This window comes from Oncorhynchus clarkii, chromosome 29 (assembly GCF_045791955.1).
Source record: "Oncorhynchus clarkii lewisi isolate Uvic-CL-2024 chromosome 29, UVic_Ocla_1.0, whole genome shotgun sequence".
NCBI lineage: Eukaryota > Metazoa > Chordata > Actinopteri > Salmoniformes > Salmonidae > Oncorhynchus > Oncorhynchus clarkii.
In genome coordinates this window covers 48,080,530-48,103,014 of record NC_092175.1, presented here as the reverse complement: position 1 = coordinate 48,103,014, position 22,485 = coordinate 48,080,530, and the positions used below count along the sequence as shown (strand labels likewise).

At 45.4% G+C, this 22,485-nt stretch overlaps 1 protein-coding gene across 2 annotated transcripts in view; it reads right to left on the bottom strand.

Annotated features, from left to right (window-relative positions):
* Window positions 1-2,766: 2,766 nt before the first annotated feature.
* Window positions 2,767-22,485, bottom strand: part of LOC139387768 (dihydrolipoyllysine-residue acetyltransferase component of pyruvate dehydrogenase complex-like) — a 28,375-nt gene continuing 8,656 nt past the window's right edge. Inside the window, exons 3-15 of one of the 2 annotated variants that reach the window (XR_011629222.1) lie at window positions 19,271-19,392; window positions 19,004-19,133; window positions 18,759-18,885; window positions 18,001-18,188; window positions 14,937-15,072; window positions 14,791-14,861; window positions 14,385-14,498; window positions 11,164-11,271; window positions 9,794-9,912; window positions 7,340-7,502; window positions 7,077-7,213; window positions 4,612-5,332; window positions 2,926-3,284 (exon numbers count right to left, since the gene is read on the bottom strand). Coding sequence is in view for 1 of the 2 variants with exons in the window: in XM_071134005.1 (XP_070990106.1) it covers window positions 5,203-5,332; window positions 7,077-7,213; window positions 7,340-7,502; window positions 9,794-9,912; window positions 11,164-11,271; window positions 14,385-14,498; window positions 14,791-14,861; window positions 14,937-15,072; window positions 18,001-18,188; window positions 18,759-18,885; window positions 19,004-19,133; window positions 19,271-19,392 (1,545 nt within the window). In the remaining variant the exon portion in view is untranslated. Of the gene's footprint in view, window positions 5,333-7,076; window positions 7,214-7,339; window positions 7,503-9,793; window positions 9,913-11,163; window positions 11,272-14,384; window positions 14,499-14,790; window positions 14,862-14,936; window positions 15,073-18,000; window positions 18,189-18,758; window positions 18,886-19,003; window positions 19,134-19,270; window positions 19,393-22,485 lie in introns of both variants that reach the window. The other variant, XM_071134005.1, reaches the window with a different exon arrangement.

The following is a 22,485-nucleotide window of genomic DNA, read 5'->3' as shown; positions in this document are numbered from 1 at the left end:
TTAAGTATCAATGTATATTTTCAACTGGTTGGATTACCAAAATATGGTACAGTTTCCCACCTTTCGATGTTACCAGACTCTCTGTTAACAAAGGGATTTTCAACAGTCACATTGGTAGAGTAGAGACAGGAAAAAGGGGAAAGGTATTTATGGGGGTCATAAACCTCCCCCAACAGGCCAACGTCATGACACTAGGCTCGAGGTCGACCGATTAATCGGAATGGACGATTAATTAGGCCCGATTAATTGGGGCCGATTTCAAGTTTTTATAACAATCGGAAATCGGTATTTTAGGACACTAATTTGTCAGATTTTTTTTTTTTTTTTTTACACCATTATTTAACTAGGCAAGTCAGTTAAGACCACGTTCTTATTTTCAATGACGGCCTAGGAACGGTGGGTTAACTGCCTTGTTCAGGGGCAGAACGACAGATTTTTACCTTGTCAGCTCGGGGATTCAATCTTGCAACCTTACGGTTAACTAGTCCAACGCTCTAACCACCTGCCTCTCATTGCACTCCACGAGGAGCCTGCCTGTTACGCGAATGTAGTAAGAAGCCAAGGTAAGTTGCTAACTAGCATTAAACTTATCTTATAAAAAACAATCAATCAATCAATCATAATCACTAGTTAACTACACATGGTTGATGATATTACTAGTTTATCTAGCATGTCCTGCGTTGCATATAATCGATGCGGTGCGCATTCGCGAAAACGGTACCTAACCATAATCATCAATGCCTTTCTTAAAATCAATACACAGAAGTATATATTTTTAAACCTGCATATTTAGTTAATATTGCCTGCTAACATTTCTTTGTGTCACTTCTCTTGCAACAGAGTCAGGGTATATGCAGCAGTTTGGGCCGCCTGGCTCGTTGCGAACTGTGTGAAGACTATTTCTTCCTAACAAAGACAGCCAACTTCGCCAAACGGGATGATTTAACAAAAGCGCATTTGCGAAAAAAGCACAATCGTTGCACGATTGTACCGAACCATAAACATCAATGCCTTTCTTAAAATCAATACACAGAAGTATATATTTTTAAACCTGCATATTTAGCTAAAAGAAATCCAGGTTAGCAGGCAATATTAACCAGGTGAAATTGTGTCACTTCTCTTGCGTTCATTGCAGGCAGTCGGGCTATAAGCAACTGTTTGGGCTGCCTGGCTCATTGCGAGCTAATTTGCCAGAATTTTACATAATTATGACATAACATTGAAGGTTGTGCAATGTAACAGGAATATTTAGAGTTATGGATGCCACCCGTTACATAAAATACGGAACGGTTCCGTATTTCACTGAAAGAATAAATGTTTTGTTTTCGACCAGATTCGACCATCTTAATGACCTAAGGCTCATATTTCTGTGTGTTATTATGTTATAATTAAGTCTATGATTTGATAGAGCAGTCTGACTGAGCAATGGTAGGCACCAGCAGGCTCGTAAGCATTCATTCAAACAGCACTTTCGTGCGTTTTTCCAGCAGCTCTGCTGTTTTTGACTTCAAGCCTATCAACTCCCGAGATTAGGATCAATGGAAACAGGATGCACCTGAGCTCAATTTCAAGTTTCATAGCAAAGGGTCTGAATACTTATGAAAATAAGATGTTCCTGTCATATATTTTTAATACATTTGCAAAATTTTCAAAATAACTTTTCGGTTTGTGTGTAGATTGAGATTTTAAAAAAAGTTATTATTTCATTTGTTTTAGAATAAGGCTGTAACATAACAAAATCTGGAAAAAGCCAAGGGGTCTGAATACTTTCCGAATGCACTATATGAACAAAAATATAATCCTAACATGCAACAATTTCAAAGATTTTACTGAGTTACAGTTCACATAAGGAAATCAGTCAATTGAAATGAATTCATTAGGCCCTAATTTTTGATTTCACATGACTGGGAATACAGCATTATCTGGTGTGACCACCATTTGCCTCATGCAGCCCGACACATCTCCTTCGCATCGAGTTGATCAGGCTGTTAATTGTGGCCTGTGGAATGTTGTCCCCACGGCTGTGCGAAGTTGCTGGATAATGGGAGGAAGTGGAACACTGTCATACATGTCAATCCAGAGCATCCCAAACATGCTCAATGGGTGACATACCTGGTGAGTATAAAGGCCATGGACAATATGAGACATTTTCATCTTCCAGGAATTGTGTACAGATCCTTGCGACATGGGTCGTGCAATATGCTGAAACATGAGGTGATGGAGGAGGATGAATGGCACGACAACGGGCCTCAGGATCTCGTCATGGTATCTCTGTGCGTTCAAATTGCCATCGATAAAATGCAATTGTGTTCGTTGTCCGTAGCGTATGCCTGCCCATACTATAAACCCACCATGGGGCACTCTGTTCACAACCACTTGCACACACGACGCCATACACGTGGTCTGCGGTTGAGGTTGGTTTGAAGTACTGCCAAATTCTAAAATTATGTTGGTGAATGCTTATGGTAGAGAAATGAACATTCAATTCTCTGGCAACAACTCTGGTGGACATTCCTGCAGTCAGCATGCCAACTGCATGCTCCCTCAAAACTTGAGACATCTGTGGCAGTGTGGCAAAACTGCACATTTTAGAGTGCCTTTTTATTGTCCCCAGCACAAGGTGCACCTGTGTAATGATCATGCAGTTTAATCAGCTTCTTGATATGCCACACCTGTCAGGTGGATGGATTATCTTGGCTAAGGAGAAATGCTCACTAACAGGGACGTAAACAAGTGTGAGGACAACATTTTAGAGCAATAAGCTTCTTGTGCATATGGAACATCTCTGGGATCTTTTATTTCAGCTCATGAAACATGGGATCAACACATTTATATTTTTGTTCAGTGTATAATATATATATTACATATAACAGAGCTTTAATATATATATTAATATAGGACTCTCCACAACAGCACCATAGTAGCTCATTTTGACTCAATTTATTCAGCAATAATTCCCATGGCAACGGTACATCCAGCTTCACTTCTTTGTGCGTTTCACTTGTTTTCAGATGATGTCATGTAAATACACAACGTTTCCTGTTCAGAATGTTTGTTAACAGGTTAGAAAATAATAACATGTCCAGGGGAAGAAGGGGATTGGCCGAGTGCTTAGTCAGGGGGTGATGTCATAAATAAAGCCCCTCCCACTGTAAATGAAGACTCCACCCATCCTAGATTAGCTGATCATAGAGCAGGGGTCTCCAACCTTTTCTAGCATAAGAGCTAGAGATGTCTTCAGCTACTCATTTCTTTCTAGCTTTCAAATACAGTGAGGAAAAAAACTATTTGATCCCCTCATTAAAATGCAAATCAATTTATAACATTTTTGACATGCGTTTTTTCTGGATTTTTGTTGCTGTTATTCTGTCTCTCACTGTTCAAATAAACCTACCATTAAAATTAGACTGATCATTTCTTTGTCAGTGGGCAAACGTACACAATCAGCAGCGGATCAAATACTTTTCCCCCTCACTGTAGGCACATTCTCCTCTTTCCTGCTACTCAGAAAGTAGTGAACTGTGTTTTCTGTCAATATACCTGGTCAAATAACAGTTCATTCATAAACAACTCTAAGGGGGGCTATAAAATCTGTTTTTTCTCTCCTAAATGATGGTTAGAATTGTTCATAGAGAAACAATGACATTAGGTTGAGTCCATGTCATTAAATCACATCAGAAGACCTATAGAGCCCCACAGTGGAGGTGTCATAATGGATGTTCTGAGTCCATGTCAATACTTAAATCACACAAAGCCATTTTATGGGCGTCTGGAAGAAAACAAACAAATTTAGACTTTTTGGGGTATAATTCCCCTTTAATTGTGCATCTGGCCCTTTAATTGTGAATCTGGGGAGTGAGGAATGTCCCATCTAATGTGCTGATATAGTAGTGATGGTTCTGGACTGCTGCTGCTCAGTTCATGGCAGTTAACAAATAACAGATGCAAATGACGTACTTACTCATGATATGCTTCTGCCAGGTAAGCCTACTTTGCAGTTAACATTTAATTGAGAAGGTTTTGGCGAAAGTATTTTTGTAAAACCACAAGACGGTTATCATATTAACTGGCCACACACTGAGTGATAGAAAAACATGCACACCACACAGACAGAGGCAATATTGTTGGAAAATAATTGCCAGGTATTGTGTTAGGTATTGGCTTTTGAAGCCAATAGTCGCTAACCAGGGGTGGGATAATGTCAACGTTGTGTTGTTTAGATAGTAGTTGGGAGCTTTCTGTGTCTGATACTGACAATTGCATGTACTTTCAGAATTGTTTGGTGAACTACTCATAGGTGGGCTGGTAGCTACTGGTAGATGGACCTGTTGGAGACCCCTATCATAGAGCATCACAAGATAGATCAGCTGATCATAGAGCATCACAAGATAGATCAGCTGATCATAGAGCATTACAAGCTAGATCAGCTGATCATAGAGCATCACAAGATAGATCAGCTGTTCTCAGCTCCATACCTGGAGGTCAGCTGCACGGCTAGTTGTCATCTTTCCTCTGTAATCAGGGACTGATTCAGACCTGCTATAGGCGATTGAACTCTGGCCAATCAGTGACATTCAATCGCTCAATTACCTACCATGGAGAGAAGACAACCAGCAGAGATGTGGACCTCCTGTCAATGTATTTACATAAACAACACTGGTTCTACATAGCAGGCTGATCAGAGGGGCTGGGCTAGCGTGTGACTATACTGGTTCTACATAGCAGGCTGATCAGAGGGGCTGGGCTAGTGTGTGACTATACTGGTTCTACATAGCAGGCTGATCAGAGGGGCTGGGCTAGTGTGTGTGTTTGTCTGTGTGTCTCTTCAGGTCTCTCTCTCTCTCTTTGCTAACGTACTCTTAGCTCCAATCTCATATTTTTTTTAAACTTTAAACACAATCTTCTCCCAACTGTAACAGTTACCTTTATAAACAACATGTTGTAGTGACATCACAGCCACTAGGCTAAACTGTAACTATGTCAATAACTATGTCAACAGTTATGGAGGGCGAGAGACAGAGGAAGAGGGAAAAGTGTCTTATATTCTGAGGGGAGTGAGTCCTGCCTCACCCCTTTAAGGGGGAGGGGGAGTGTCCTTGTGGTGGGCCAGCCAATCACAGAAACATGATGAACGGTTTCCACCAATCAGCTTGGCGACGGCTCCAGCCAACCACAGTGTGGCCTGGTGAGGGTGTTATCCAATCAGAGCAGCATGGTGACAGGCTTCTCCAGGAACTTCCTGAACTCTGCGAGCCACTGAGCTCCCACTGCTCCGTCCACCACGCGATGGTCACAACTTAACGTCACCGACATCATGCTGGCCACATCAAACCTACACACACACAGTAAATAACAGAACAGCGTATGATCAACCTTAAGATTAAAAGGCCCTGTCCAGTCAATTCATGGGTGGCACCTATGTCACGTCATGCCATTATTATAACTGTTCTACAGACGCTGCAGGGGCAGCCATATTGGTGCCTGAAAGTCAAGTGGTGCCCAGTCATTCTGAATGGAGGCTAATGACTGTTTCCATCAAATTACACCAGTGTGATTTTGAAATACGATGACATTGCTTAAGTAGGCAAATATTTTGTAGGAACAACTTTGCCGTTGTCACATTTCCTTTAGACGGATGGCAATATTGTAATTTTCATCAGCATCAATTGACAATGCATCGAGTAGAACGCTTAGTCGGGCGTCCAACGATATTGTGACGAAACGTGCAGCCTATTAATATCGCGATGACATCACAAGTATCACATTCAATCATGTCAACAATGACGTCACAATTTCACATTCAGTCACGTCAACGATGAAGTCACGATATCACATTCAATCATGTCAACGTCCCGATATCACATTCAATCATGTTAGCGATGAGCCATTATCATTTACCTGATGACAAGACATCACAGGTTTTGGTAACATAGGATGGGTTAGGGTGGGAAAGGGTTGGGGTGAGATAGGGTTGGGATGGGATAGGGTTGGGATGAGATAGGGTTGGGATGAGATAGGGTTGGGATGAGATAGGGTTGGGATGAGATAGGGTTGGGATGAGATAGGGTTGGGATGAGATAGGGTTGGGATGAGATAGGGTTGGGATGAGATAGGGTTGGGATGAGATAGGGTTATTGTTGATAGTGCTGTTAAGAAGGTAGAAACTAGGGCCTGTCGGACCTGCCTTGTTGATAATGCTGTTAAGAAGGTAGAAACTAGGGCCTGTCGGACCTGCCTTGTTGATAGTGCTGTTAAGAAGGTAGAAACTAGGGCCTGTAGGACCTGCCTTGTTGACAGTGTTGTTAAGAAGGCAGAGCAGCGCTTTATTATGGACAGACTTCTCCCCATCTTAGCTACTGTTGTAATGTTTTGACCATGACAGTTTCCAATCCAGGGTGACTCCAAGCACTTTTAGTCACCTCAATTTGCTCAATTTCCACATTATTCATTACGAGATGTAGTTGAGGTTTCGTGAATGATTGGTCCCAAATACAATGCTTTTAGTTTTATAAATATTTAGGACTTATTTTTCTTATTTCTTGCCACAAACTGAAACTAACTGCAGCTCTTCGATAAGTGTTGGAGTCGTTTCAGTCGCTGTGGTACAGAGCCTTGTATTCATCCCTCTTGGTGTTTTTCCTATTTTGTTGCATCACATCCTGTAATTTAAATGTATTTTTATTTGGATATCATGTCATGGACATACACAAAAATCTAAATTGGTAAAGTGAGAAAAAATATATATATATATTTTAAATAAAATGCGTAAAACTGGTGGGTGTATATGTGTTCACCCCCTCTGGTCAAACATCATTTTTTCCAGAAGTTTACTAAGGAGGGTTGGTAACAGGCTGATTGGTCGGCTATTTGAGCCAGTGAAGGGGGCTTTACTATTCTTGGGTAGGGGAATGACTTTAGCTTAAAAGGTGGGTTAGGATGGGTGTCCCTGGGGAAGAAAAGTTTGAAGACCCCTGGTAGTGTATTTACCCGTTCAGTATACAGGCCTGGGGTAGTATTTTAGCCTAGTATAGTGTAGCTATAGTAGTAGTAGTATAGTATAGTGGTAGTGTAGTTACCCTTTCTCATTGTCAGCGGGCAGCAGTCTCTTCTCTGAGCCCCCTACTGCCAGAATACAGGCCTGGGGAGGGTTAATGATGGCTGAGAAGTTCTTGACGCCAAACATTCCCAGGTTAGAGATGGTAAACGTGCCTCCCTGAAACGCACAGTTTTAGAGGATTCAACTCCTGGAACCTGTGGGACCAACTAATGTTGCAGAAGTGTTTAACACATTTGTTTTTAGTGTGTAATCATTTGTTTTTAGTGTGTAGTTGGTAGTTACCTGGAACTCATGTGGCTGTAGTTTCCCGTCGCGGGCCTTGGCAGCCAGGGCTGAGACATCAGAGCTGATAGCAGCCAGTCCCTTGGTGTGGGCGTTGAACACGATGGGCGTTATCAGACCGTTGGGTGTACTCACCGCCACACTCACGTCCACCACATGGTTCCTACACACACACACACAAAAACTTGACCTATCCAAAAATGTGTTTTTGGGTGGTGTGACGTGAGTGGTTGTGGTGTGAAACGCACGACACAAACAACTGGATTCGTTATCCCTTTCATGCCCGGCCTCCAGTCCACTTACCGATATCTGAACAAGAGAGCCTCATCGAAATTGCAACAAGCGGATTTTTGGATAGGGCTTCGCTCAGAGTATCCTACCCTTGGCAAATCATGCTGTTAAGACACTGAGATGCCCTTTGCAACCACATACCTAGGTGAGGGTGGATTCACTAGCATGAAAACTAGATACAGGCACATACTGTGTTTAGAAAGTGATTGAAGACTGAGTACTCTGTGGTGAGTTATTCACAATTTTTGATGAACAAATAAGGTTTCACATGTAAGATGGCTAAATAAAGAGAAAAATGATTGATTATTATAATATTATTATTTGTGCCCTGGTCCTATAAAAGCTCTGTCACTTCCCACGAGCCGGGTTGTGACAAAAACTCACACTCATTCCTATGAGCAATAAATGTATCGTATAGTGGCAGGACCGGCAGCGTAGCCTCGTGGTTAGAGCGTTGGACTAGCAACCGACCGAGTTCGAATCCCCAAGCTGACAAGGTACAAATCTGTTGTTCTGCCCCTGAACAGGCAGTTAACCTAGGCCGTCATTGAAAATAAGAATTTGTTCTTAACTGACTTAACTGCCATGTAAAATAAAAAATAATAAAGTATAGTGTGCGTGTGGCAGGCAGGCTTACAATGATGGCAAAAAACAACAGTTGAGAGTGCGCTGACCCTGGTGCTAGAGGGGGTACAGCTGGAGGTTAAAGTGTTTGGGAATCACTGCTCTAGAGCACAAAAAAACTACACATACTTCGGCCTAAACATCAGCGCCACAGGTAACTTCCACAAAGCTGTGAACGAGCTGAGACAAGGCAAGAGGGGCCTTCTATGCCATCAAAATGAACATAAAATTCGACATACCAACTAGAATCTGGCTAAAAAAAACTTGAATCAGTTATAGATGGTTGTGAGGTCTGGGGTCCGCTCACCAACCAAGAATTCACAAAATGGGACAAACACAAAATTGAGACTCTGCATGCAGAATTCCGCAAAAAGTATCCTCTGTGTACAACGTAAAACACCAAATAATGCATGCAGAGCAGAATTAGACCGATACCCACTAATTATCAAAATCCAGAAAATAGCCGTTAAATTCTACAACCACCTAAAAGAAAGCGATTCCCAAACCTTCCCTCCGATTACACAGATCCACAAAGAATTTGAAAACTAAGCCAATAATGATAAACTCCCATATCTACTGGGTGAAATACCAGTGTGCCGTCACAGCAGCAAGATTTGTGACCTGTTGCCACAAGAAAAGGTCAACCAGTGAAGAACAAACACCAGGGTAAATACATATGTCAAATCAAATGTATTTATAAAGCCCTTCGTACATCAGCTGATATCTCAAAGTGCTGTACAGAAACCCAGCCTAAAACCCCAAACAGCAAGCAATGCAGGTGTAGAAGCACTGTGGCTAGGAAAAACTCCCTAGAAAGGCCAAAACCTAGGAAGAAACCTAGAGAGGAACCAGGCTATGTGGGGTGGCCAGTCCTCTTCTGGCTGTGCCGGGTGGAGATTATAACAGAACGTGGCCAAGATGTTCAAATGTTCATAAATGACCAGCATGGTCGAATAATAATAAGGCAGAACAGTTGAAACTGGAGCAGCAGCACAGTCAGGTGGACTGGGGACAGCAAGGAGTCATCATGTCAGGTAGTCCTTGGGCATGGTCCTAGGGCTCAGTATGTGTGTCCATTGCCAATAAAGCCCTTGAGACAGACAAGGGGAGACAGAGAGGGGGAGACAGACAGACAGACAAGAGGAGGCAGACAGACAGACAAGGGGAGGCAGACAGACAGACAAGGGGAGGCAGACAGACAGACAAGGGGAGGCAGACAGACAGACAAGGGGAGGCAGACAGACAGACAAGGGGAGGCAGACAGACAGACAGACAGACAAGGGGAGGCAGACAGACAGACAGACAAGGGGAGGCAGACAGACAGACAAGGGGAGGCAGACAGACAGACAAGGGGAGGCAGACAGACAGACAAGGGGAGGCAGACAGACAGACAAGGGGAGGCAGACAGACAGACAAGGGGAGGCAGACAGACAAGGGGAGGCAGACAGACAAGGGGAGGCAGGCAGACAAGGGGAGGCAGGCAGACAAGGGGAGGCAGACAAGGGGAGGCAGACAGAAAGAGGTAGAGTATGTACTCACTGTCGGATGACAGAGTCGAGCCATTGGGAGTTGGCTTCCGGGACCTTGAGGCAGGCCAGAGAGCTGGCTTTAATGATGAAATCATTCACACTCAGCTTGATGTTCTGGGCCTTTACCTCCTAGGAAGGAGAGTAGAGTATTACTTTAATAATCCCAATTTGGGAATTTTTTTTATTTGAAACTGGAAATAAATTGGTCTCGCTGTAATCAATGAAAGCAGCTACATTTCTGCCGTTGCATTTCCCCCCCAGAATAAGATAAAAAAATAAAATACACTGGGTTTTACTGTCTGCTGCCGATGCTTGGCTCAGAGCTGTAGAAAGCGGGGAAGAAACCTATGGTCATTGGTGGAAACATGAAATCAGCTGATACAAATGGACCAATAGAGATTATTTGGGAGGTTGGTGGAAAGTAACATATGAAATCAGATTATATAATAGGCCAATAGAGATTATTTTGGAGGTTGTAATGAACTTGCCAGTTGTTGTGATTTAATTGATTAAATAGGCTTCAAAAGAACTCAGTTAAATGAGAAGTTGTCAGGCCCCTTGTCAGCGATAGCTCTTTTCTTTGGTTGTTTGTCATGACTGTGAGTGCTTGAATTTACGCATACTTGAGTCCTTTCATATTTCCTGATGAAGAACTGTGGATCGATGTATCCACCTAAGCAGATTTCCATTGACGGGATTGTGCTCTGTGACAGTGTATGTAGCACGGGACTGTGCTCTGTGACAGTGTATGTAGCACGGGACTGTGCTCTGTGACAGTGTATGTAGCACGGGACTGTGCTCTGTGACAGTGTATGTAGCACGGGACTGTGCTCTGTGACAGTGTGTGTAGCACGGGACTGTGCTCTGTGACAGTGTATGTAGCACGGGATTGTGCTCTGTGACAGTGTATGTAGCACCTGCAATACTGAGCGTTGACGCTGCACTGGCGTCAAGCACCGATGTTTCTCCAAGTAGCATGTTGTTTTTAAATGTGTGCATGCCTCTCTCCTCCGAGAGAACAACGGCTGATTCAAAGGTGGTGTGGCGGATTTCAAAACGCTTCTGTGATAGGGAGCCCGTCAGACACACACGAGTATCCTTAGTCTCCTTCTCCTTAGCCTCCTTCCGACTGTTGATTATTAATTCATTAACAATCTCCTACATAAGACCACCATTTACCAGTTTCCGGGTCACGGAGTAGTTCAGGAGAGGACAGAGTTTTCCCAGAATCTCACAATATCTCTCCGAGGCATGCTTAGAAACTCATCCAGGTGCTGGGGGTCAAACTGACACAAGGTACAGAAGGACCCAGGCAACCTCTCTACTAAGGAAGCTAAGTCCTGTCTATTCACAGAGTAAGGGTTAGACAGACAGACTCACAGCGTTGAGCTCCGTGCGTAGTTCCAGGACTTGGTCCATGTTGATGTCAACAGACAGGTAGTAGTGGGGAATGGTCTGTTTAGACTGCATCAACCTCTGGGCTATCACCTAGGTAACAACAATAACAATATCACCTGGACACACAGAACAATGTTTAACATAATGGTGAAGATATCTTTCAGATATGTAGGTAACTGGTGTGTGTACGTGTGTTAGTGCTGAGCGATTGGTGCGTTTAAAGGTCGGTTCAGTTTCCACGATTAACCACGATTATTTTTAAAACATTAAATGTATTATGAAATAATGACAAGAAGACTTGACTATTTAAATGAAAATTACAAAGCCACATTTTCAGTTGAGTATATTACTTTGTTTTTATTTGATGACTTTATTATATTTAATTCCATAAAGTCATCATCTGTTCAGAGGCAGTATCAGCCAGACAACCATCTAACATTATATCTGTGCTCACCAGACAGTCTTTAGTCCTCCTATTCACCAGACTGTACAGTCGTTAATCCTCCTATTCATCAGACAGTCTTTAGTCCTCCTATTCACCAGACAGTCTTTAGTCCTCCTATTCACAAGACTGTACAGTCTTTAGTCCTCCTATTCACCAGCCTGTGCAGTCTTTAATCCTCCTATTCACTATACTGTACAGTCTTCAGTCCTCCTATTCACCAGACAGTCTTTAGTCCCCCTATTCACCAGACGGTGCAGTCTTTAATCCCCCTATTCACCAGATTGTACAGTCTTTGGTCCTCCTATTCACCAGACTGTACAGTCTTTGGTCCTCCTATTCACCAGACTGTACAGTCTTTGGTCCTCCTATTCACCAGACAGTACAGTCTTTGGTCCTCCTATTCACCAGACAGTCTTTAGTCCTCCGATTCACCAGACAGTCTTTAGTCCTCCTATTCACCAGACAGTCTTTAGTCCTCCTATTCACCAGACTGAACAGTCTTTGGTCCTCCTATGCACCAGACTGTACAGTCTTTGGTCCTCCTATTCACCAGACAGTCTTTAGTCCTTCTATTCACCAGACAGTCTTTAGTCCTCCTATTCACCAGACTGTCTTTAGTCCTCCTATTCAACAGACTGTACACTCGTTAGTCCTCCTATTCACCAGACTTCTTTAGTCCTCCAATTCACCAGACAGTCTTTAGTCCTCCAATTCACCAGACAGTCTTTAATCCTCCTACAGTCTTTAGTCCTCCTATTCACCAGACTGTACAGCCTTTAATCCTCATATTTACCAGACAGTCTTTAGTCCTCCTATTCACCAGACAGTCTTTAATCCTCCTATTCATCAGACAGTCTTTAATCCTCCTATTCACCAGACTGTCCTTAGTCCTCCTATTCACCAGACAGTCTTTGGTCCTCCTATTCACCAGACAGTCTTTGGTCCTCCTATTCACCAGACAGTCTTTGGTCCTCCTATTCACCAGACTGTCCTTAGTCCTCCTATTCACCAGACTGTCCTTAGTCCTCCTATTCACCAGACTGTCTTTAGTCCTCCTATTCACCAGACTGTCTTTATTCCTCCTATTCACCAGACTGCACAGTCTTTGGTCCTCCTATTCACCAGACTGTACAGTCTTTGGTCCTCCTATTCACCAGACAGTCGTTAGTCCTCCTATTCACCAGACAGTCTTTAGTCCTCCTATTCACCAGACAGTCTTTAGTCCTCCTATTCACCAGACAGTCTTTAGTCCTCCTATTCACCAGACTGTCTTTAGTCCTCCTATTCAACAGACTGTACACTCGTTAGTCCTCCTATTCACCAGACTTCTTTAGTCCTCCAATTCACCAGACAGTCTTTAGTCCTCCAATTCACCAGACAGTCTTTAATCCTCCTACAGTCTTTAGTCCTCCTATTCACCAGACTGTACAGCCTTTAATCCTCCTATTTACCAGACAGTCTTTAGTCCTCCTATTCACCAGACAGTCTTTAATCCTCCTATTCATCAGACTGTCCTTAGTCCTCCTATTCACCAGACAGTCTTTGGTCCTCCTATTCACCAGACAGTCTTTGGTCCTCCTATTCACCAGACAGTCTTTGGTCCTCCTATTCACCAGACAGTCTTTGGTCCTCCTATTCACCAGACAGTCTTTGGTCCTCCTATTCACCAGACAGTCTTTGGTCCTCCTATTCACCAGACTGTCCTTAGTCCTCCTATTCACCAGACTGTCCTTAGTCCTCCTATTCACCAGACTGTCCTTAGTCCTCCTATTCACCAGACTGCCCTTAGTCCTCCTATTCACCAGACTGTCTTTAGTCCTCCTATTCGCCAGACTGTCTTTATTCCTCCTATTCACCAGACTGCACAGTCTTTAGTCCTTCTATTCACCAGACTGTCTTTAGTCCTCCTATTCACCAGACTGTCTTTAGTCCTCCTATTCACCAGACTGTCTTTATTCCTCCTATTCACCAGACTGCACAGTCTTTGGTCCTCCTATTCACCAGACTGTACAGTCTTTGGTCCTCCTATTCACCAGACAGTCTTTAGTCCTCCTATTCACCAGACAGTCTTTAGTCCTCCTATTCACCAAACTGAACAGTCTTTAGTCATCGTATTTAGCTAGCCTGCATAAATTTGCTGCAGAGCTGTCTGCCCTTATTTTTATTTAACCTTTATTTAACTAGGCAAGTCAGTTTAAGAACAAAATATTTATAACAATGATGGCCTGCCCCGGTCAAACCCAGACGATGGGTTTGACCGGAACTCCCAATCACGGCCAGATGTGATACAGCCTGGATACGAACCAGGGACTGTAGTGATGCTTCTTGCACTGAGATGCAGTGCCTTAGACCGCTACGCCACTCGGGAGCTCATTTGACTAGTTCACAATAGATAAGGCATACTTTCACAAACTCTATCCCTCTTTCTCATTGTTGTGTAGGCTACATTCCTCTGTCAGGTGTAAAAGTGCATCCATCTCTGTCCAAGTGGAACAGGCGCAATGGATTATGGTCATTGTAGTTAATTATCACGTTCCTGCTCTGAACTAGGTTGAATATTTACTTTATGAAAACTACAGCGCTTCAGCCCAGTGTCCCACATAGTTCTTGACTTAATTTCTCTAGTGAATGATTTGATTTCTCTCCAGAGAAATGGCGCATTGGGCTCACAATTTTTATTTTTTTACTAAATTGTATTCAAGTAATTGAACCGACATCGGTTAATCGCTCAGGACTAGTGTGTGTGTGTGTGCATTACCCTGCGGATGTTGCTGATAGGAACGTCAGTAAAGGTGCCTGTTGGCACGGCAACACCCGGGGCAGGTGTAGGGGCGTGGCTAGCCGGGGAAGGAGGGGCTGCAGCAACAGGAGCCTACACACCATCAGAAAACCAATCCAGTCTAAAGTGAACATTGCATCAGAAAACCAATCCAGTCTAGACCGAACATTGCATCAGAAAACCAAACCAGTCTAGATCGAACATTGCATCAGAAAACCAATCCAGTCTACAGTGAACATTGCATCAGAAAACCAATCCAGTCTAGAGTGAACATTGCATCAGATGTGTCTACAGACAATGTTTTATGCTCAATATGTATCAATGGTAAGTATAAAAAACAAAACATTTAGGATAAATGCAGTAAAGTGAGTGTGTGGTGACTTACAGCAGGGGCAGCCTTGGGGGGGACGAAAGTCTCAATGTCTTTCCTGGTGACTCTACCATCAGGACCGGAGCCTGAAACACACACACAAAAAAAACGTGTCAGAGAGAGGAAGGTGTGCGTGTGTGTGTGTGTGTGTGGACACTCACCGCTGACCTGGGCTAGGTCAATGCCCTTCTCTGCAGCGAGCTTCTTGGCTAGCGGACTGGCGAAGACACGCCCTTTCCTTGGGGTTGCCGGGGCCACATGAGCTGGGCTAGCTGCTGCAGGAGTGGGGGCTACAACCTAGAAGACACACAGTGTTGTTGCATCGTGTCGCTATGACTTGATGTTCTGTTATTCTCTAGTCTGTCAGAGAACTATCTGGAAAATGTAGCAAGATCTCTACGCTAGCTAACATTTTAAAATACAAGATTTCTAACAACGCTAGCTAACATGTTATAATACAAGATCTCTAACAACGCTAGCTAACATGTTAAAATACAAGATCTAACAACGCTAGCTAACATGTTATAATACAAGATCTCTAACAACGCTAGCTAACATGTTAAAATACAAGATCTAACAACGCTAGCTAACATGTTAAAATACAAGATCTAACAATGCTAGCTAACATGTTATATATAATACAAGATCTCTAACAACGCTAGCTAACATGTTATAATACAAGATCTCTAACAACGCTAGCTAACATGTTATAATACAAGATCTCTAACAACGCTAGCTAACATGTTAAAATACAAGATCTCTAACAACGCTAGCTAACATGTTAAAATACAAGATCTCTAACAACACTAGCTAACATGTTAAAATACAAGATCTAACAACGCTAGCTAACATGTTATAATACAAGATCTAACAACGCTAGCTAACATGTTATAATACAAGATCTCTAACAACGCTAGCTAACACGTTAAAATACAAGATCTCTAACAACGCTAGCTACACATCCATATCGAGTAGAGCTGGGCGATACGGACACACATCCATATTGAGTAGAGCTGGGCGATATATACAGGGCACCAGTATCGAGTTGATGTGCAGGTGTTTGAGGTAATTGTGGTAGATATGTACATATAGGTAGGGGTTAAGTGACTAGGCAACAGGATATATAATAAGCAGTAGCAGCTGTTTATGTGATGATTCAAAAGAGTGCAAAAGGGGGTCAATGCAGATGGTTTGGGTAGCTATTTAGCAATCTTATGGCTTGGGGGTGGAAGCTGTTCAGGGTCCTGTTGGTTCTAGACTTTGTACATCGGTATCGCATGCTTTGCAGAAGCAGAAAGAACAGTCCATGACTTGGGTGGCTGGAGCCTGACAGTTTTTACCGCCTTCCTCTGACACCGCCAGGTATAGAGGTCCTGGGTGGTGATAAGCTCTGCACCAGTGCTGTACTGGGCAATGTCACACTACCCTCTGTAGCTCCTTGCGGTCAAATGCCAAGCAGTTGCCATACCAAGGGGTGATGCAGCCAGTCAAGATGCTCTCAATGGTGCCGAGGGCCCATGACGAATCATTTCAGCCTCCTGAGGGGGAAGAGGCGTTGTTGTGCGTTCTTCACAGCTGTGTTGATGCCTACCCTCAGCACCTGGGGGCGGCCCGTCAGGAAGTCCAGGATCCAATTGCAGAGGGAGGTGATTGGTCCCAGGGTCCTTAGCTTAGTGATGACCTTGGAGGGGACTATGGTGTTGAACGCTGAGCTGTAGTCAATGAATAGCATTCTCACATAGGTGTTCCTTTTGTCGAGGTCTGAAAGGGCAGTGTGGAGTGCAATTGAGATTGAGTCATCTGTGGATCTGTCGGGGCTGTATGCGAATTGGAGTGGGTCTACGGTTTCTGGGATGAATGTGTTGATGTGAACCATGACCAGCCTTTCAAAGCATGTGCTACGGGGCAGTAGTCATTTAGGCAGGTTAACTTGGTGTTCTTGGGCACAGGGACTATGGTGTTCTGAATGTATGGTTGTCTGCTCGGTGTACGCATCCTGGTGAATGTTAGCAAAGAGACACACCCCTCCTCTCTTCATCTTACCCAAAGACGCTGTCCGGTCTAGACGATGCATGGAGAAACGAGCGGGATGTATATCCATGTCCTTGTTCAGCCACGACTCCAAGAAACAGAATGTTCCAGTTGTTCAGGTCCCGTTGATAGTCTCAAATGGAACCTGTCCAGTTTGTTCTCTAGTGATTGTACGTTCGAGCTGTAGAGGCGATTGATTTGTTCACCAACGTAGTCTTGTCAGCATGCTGCCTCGACTGCCTCTTTCACAGCCGCTTCCACTGCCGACTAGATGTAGAAATTGTCATCCAAATTAAAGGTTAGTGAGCGCTGTTCTGGTGTCCAGAAGCTGTTTTCGGTCAAAGGAAACGATGGCAGAAACATTATGTAGTAAAAAAGTTGAGATCAATGTAAAAAAACAAAGAACAACACAAGAATTGGTCAGGAACCCATAAAACGCCTGTGTGTGTTACCGGTGCCGGGGGAGGGGGTTAGGGTGTGTGTTACCGGTGCTGGGGAAGGGGGTCTGGTGTGTGTTACCGGTGCCGGGGGAGGGGGTTAGGGTGTGTGTTACCGGTGCTGGGGAAGGGGGATAGGGTGTGTGTTACCGGTGCTGGTGAAGGGGGATAGGGTGTGTGTTACCGGTGCCGGGGGAGGGGGTTAGGGTGTGTGTTACCGGTGCTGGGGAAGGGGGTCTGGTGTGTTTTACCGGTGCTGGTGAAGGGGGTTAGGGTGTGTGTTACCGGTGCTGGGGGAGGGGGTTAGGGTGTGTGTTACCGGTGCTGGGGGAGGGGGTTAGGGTGTGTGTTACCGGTGCTGGGGGAGGGGGTTAGGGTGTGTGTTACCGGTGCTGGGGAGGGGGTTAGGGTGTGTTTTACCGGTACCGGGGGAGGGGGTTAGGGTGTGTGTTACCGGTGCTGGGGAGGGGGTTAGGGTGTGTTTTACCGGTGCTGGGGGAGGGGGTTAGGGTGTGTTTTACCAGTGCTGGGGGAGGGGGTTTGGGTGTGTGTTACCGGTGCTGGGGAAGGGGGTTTGGGTGTGTTTTACCGGTGCTGGGGGAGGGGGTTTGGGTGTGTTTTACCGGTACCGGGGGAGGGGGCTAGGGTGTGTGTTACCGGTGCTGGGGGAGGGGGTTAGGGTGTGTGTTACCGGTGCTGGGAAGGGGGTTAGGGTGTGTGTTACCGGTGCTGGGGAGGGGGTTAGGGTGTGTTTTACCGGTGCTGGTGCAGGAGCAGGGGGTGGGGTGGAGACATCAGTCCCCGCTGCCTCTACATAGTCGCTGAAGGCAGCGATGTCACTCTCCTTCTCCACGATGATGCAGAGAGGAGCGCCCAGAGGAACGTCACGCGTTCCCTCAGACACCATGATCTTCGCCAGGTAACCCTCCTCCTGCACCTCAAACCCTGCACACACATACACAATTGAAATCACACACACACAATTGAAATCACACTGAGTGTACAGTCTGTCTGTGTGTTTATACATTGTGTGTGTACAGTCTGTGGTGTGTACTGACCGATGGTAGCCTTGTGTCTATGGTGTGTATACCCTGTGGGTGTGTGTGGTGTGTATACCCCGTGGGTGTGTGTACTGACCAATGGTAGCCTTGTGTGTCTATGGTGTGGTGTGTATACCCCATGGGTGGTGTGTGTGGTGTGTATACCCCATGGGTGGTGTGTGTGGTGTGTATACCCTGTGGGTGTGTGTGGTGTGTATACCCCATGGGTGGTGTGTGTGGTGTGTATACCCCATGGGTGGTGTGTGTGGTGTGTATACCCCATGGGTGGTGTGTGTGGTGTGTATACCCCATGGGTGTGTGTACTGACCGATGGTAGCCTTGTGTGTCTATGGTGTGGTGTGTATACCCCATGGGTGGTGTGTGTGGTGTGTATACCCCATGGGTGGTGTGTGTGGTGTGTATACCCCATGGGTGGTGTGTGTGGTGTGTATACCCCGTGGGTGTGTGTACTGACCGATGGTAGCCTTGTCGGTCTCTATCTCCGCCAGTAGATCTCCTTCACTGAGTTTCTCTCCAACCTTCTTCTCCCAGCGCTGCACTGTCCCCATGGTCATAGTAGGAGACAGGGCTGGCAGACACACCTAACACACAGGGTTCCTGATAAGACTAAATGGACCGGAGACGCAGACTGGTCGGGGACTTGAAACAATCTTAATTGAAAGTGTTTAGTACAGGAAAATGTAAGGTGTTGTGTCCCACCTTCATGTGGGGTGGTAGGGAGCTGCCAGGGGCGACAGCAGTGGGGGGGGGAGGGGCAGCTGCAGAAGGGGTGGAGCTAGCAGCCAGCTTGTCCAACGTCAGGTCCTTAAAGGCTGGGATCAGATCAGCACTGATAAAACACAGAGCGGTTAGAACACACACACAGAGAGGTTAGAACACACACACACACACACACACACACACACACACACACACGGTAAAATAGACTCAAACACACACCCCTGTGGACAACACACACAGACGTACCTGTCGACAGTGATGCAGATGACAGAGCCCACGGAAACTCCAGTTCCTTCAGCTACCAGGATCTTAGCCAGGTAACAGTCCTCCAACAGCTCAAACCCCACCGTGGCCTTGTCAGTCTCCACCTAACACACACACAGTTAGCCAGGTTTGTGTTCACTACGTATGAAACAGAGGAACACACGGTGAAGATATAGAGGAGAAGAGAACCATTCAAACCATGAACAAAGTAACATTCAAATGACAAATAACATGCGCCGTGGTGGTGGTGGGGGACATGCGCCGTGGTGGTGGTGGGGGACATGCGCCGTGGTGGTGGGGGACATGCGCCGTGGTGGTGGGGGACATGCGCCGTGGTGGTGGGGGACATGCACCGTGGTGGTGGTGGTGGGGGACATGCGCCGTGGTGGTGGGGGACATGCGCCGTGGTGGTGGTGGGGGACATGCGCCGTGGTGGTGGGGACATGCGCCGTGGTGGACATGCGCCGTGGTGGTGGTGGGGGACATGCGCCGTGGTGGTGGTGGTGGGGGAGTAGGGGGACATCCACGGTGGTGGTGGTGGGGGGGACATGCGCCGTGGTGGTGGTGGTGGTGGACATGCGCCGTGGTGGTGGTGGTGGGGGAGTAGGGGGACATCCACGGTGGTGGTGGTGGGGGGGACATGCGCCGTGGTGGTGGTGGTGGACATGCGCCGTGGTGGTGGTGGTGGGGGAGTAGGGGGACATCCACGGTGGTGGTGGTGGGGGGGACATGCGCCGTGGTGGTGATGGTGGGGGGGGGACACATGCGCCGGGTTGGTGGTGGTGGGGGGGGCATGCGCCGTGGTGGTGGGGGGATATGTGTTTAATTACTAGTTGTCACCTCCTTGTGAGTATGTTTAATAACTAGTTGTCACCTCCCTGTGAGTGTGTGTTTAATAACTAGTTGGTGTAAAGCGTGATTCATCACTCCAGAGAACGCAACTGCTCCAGAGTGCAATAGCTGCGAGCTTTACACCACTCCAGCCGACACTTGGCATTGCTCATGGTGATCTTAGGCTTGTGTGAGGCTGCTCTGCCATGGAAACCCATTTCATGATGCTCCCGATGAACAGTTCTTGTGCTGCTGTTGCTTCCAGAGGCAGTTTGGAAGTCGGTAGTGAGTGTTGCAATCGAGGACAGAAGATGTCCCATTCTGTGAGCTTGTGGCCTACCACTTCGCGGCTGAGTCGTCGTTGCTCCAAGATGTTTCCACTTCACAATAACAGCACTTACAGTTGACCGGGGTAGCTCTAGTAGGGCAGAAATTTGACGAACTGACTTGTTGGAAAGTTGGCATTGAAAGTCACTGAGCTCTTTAGTAAGGAGAATCTACTGCCAATGCGTGTCTATGAAGATTGCATGGCTGTGTGCTTGATTTTATACACCCGTCAGCAATGGGTGTGGCTGCAATAACTGAATCCACAAATTTGAAGGGGTGTCCTCACGCTGCTGTACATATACTGTATGTTGAAGGGGTGTCCTCATACAATAGTCGTAATTATTGTAGAATAATAGTGAAAACATCAAAACTATGAAATAACACATATGAAATCACATAGTAACCAAAAACAAGTGTTAAACAAATCAAAATATATTTTATATTTGAGATTCTTCAAGTAGCCACGCTTTGCCTTGATGACGTCTTTGCACACTCTTGGCATTCTCTCAACCAGCTTCATGATGTAGTCACCTGGAATGCATTTCAATTAACAGGTGTGCCTTGTTAAAAAATTATTTGTGGAATTTCTTTCCTTCTTAATGTGTTTGAGTCAATCAGTTGTGTTGTGACAAGGTAAGGGTGGTATACAGAAGATATCCCTATTTGGTAAAAGACTGAGTCCATATTATGTAAAGAACAGCTCAAATAAGTAAAGAGAAACGACAGTCCATCATTACTTTAAGACATGAAGGTCAGTCAACGCGGAACATTTCAAGAACTTTGAACGTTTCTTAAAGTGCAGTTGCAAAAACCATCCAGCTCTATGATGAAACTGGCTCTCATGAGGACCGCCACAGGAAAGGAAGACCCAGAGTTACCTCTGCTGCAGAGGATAAGTTCAGAGTTACCAGCCTCAGAAATTGCAGCACAAATAAATGCTTCACAGAGTTCAAGTAACAGACATCTCAACATCAACTGTTCAGAGGAGACGACGTGAATCAGGCTTCCATGGTCGAATTGCTGCAAAGAAAACACTACTAAAGGACATCAATAAGAAGAAGAGACTTTCTTCTGGCAAGAAACACAAGCAATGGACATTAGAACAGTGGCAATTTATCTAGTGGACTTCAGTGGACTTCAAATTTGAGATTTTTGGTTCCAACCACCGTGTCTTTGTGAGACGCAGAGTAGGTGAACGGACGATCTCTGCATGTGTAGTTCCAACCGTGAAGCATGGAGGAGTGATGGTGCATCCTGGTGACACTGTCAGTGATTTATTTAGAATTCAAGGCACACTTAACCAGCATGGCTACAACAGCATTCTGCAGCAATACGCCGTCCCATCTGGTTTGCGCTTAGTGGGACTATCATTTGTTTTTCAACAGGACAATGACCCAACACACCTCCAGGCTAGTCAGTTTTACGAGGGTATGTTTGGAGGCATGAGTGAAGGAGGCTTTGTTGCGAAATAGGAAGCTGAATCGAGATGTAATTTTGGATTGGAGATGCTTAATGTGAGTCTAGAAGGAGAGTTTACAGTCTAACCAGACACCTAGGTGTTTGTAGTTGTCCACATGTTATGTCAGAACTGTCCAGAGTAGTGATGCTGGACAGGCGGGCAGGTGCCGGCAACAATCGGTTGAAGAGCATGTATTCAGTTTCACTAGCATTTAAAACCAGTTGGACGCCACGGAAGGAATGTTGTATGGCATTGAAGCTCATTTGGAGGTTTGTTATGTATACAGCATGGTATCGTCAGCGTAGAGGTGGATCAGAGAATCATCAGCAGCAAGAGCGACATCATTGATATATACAAAGAAAAGAGTCGGCCCGAGAATTGAACACTGTGGCACCCCCATAGAGACTGCCAGAGGTCCGGAAAACAGGCTCTCCGATTTGACACACTGAACTCTGTCAGAGAAGTAGTTGGTGAACCAGGCGAGGCAGTCATTTGAGAAGCCAAGGCTATTGAGTCTGCCGATAAGAATGCAGTGATTGACAAGAGTCGAATGCCTTGGCCAGGTCGATGAAGACGGCTG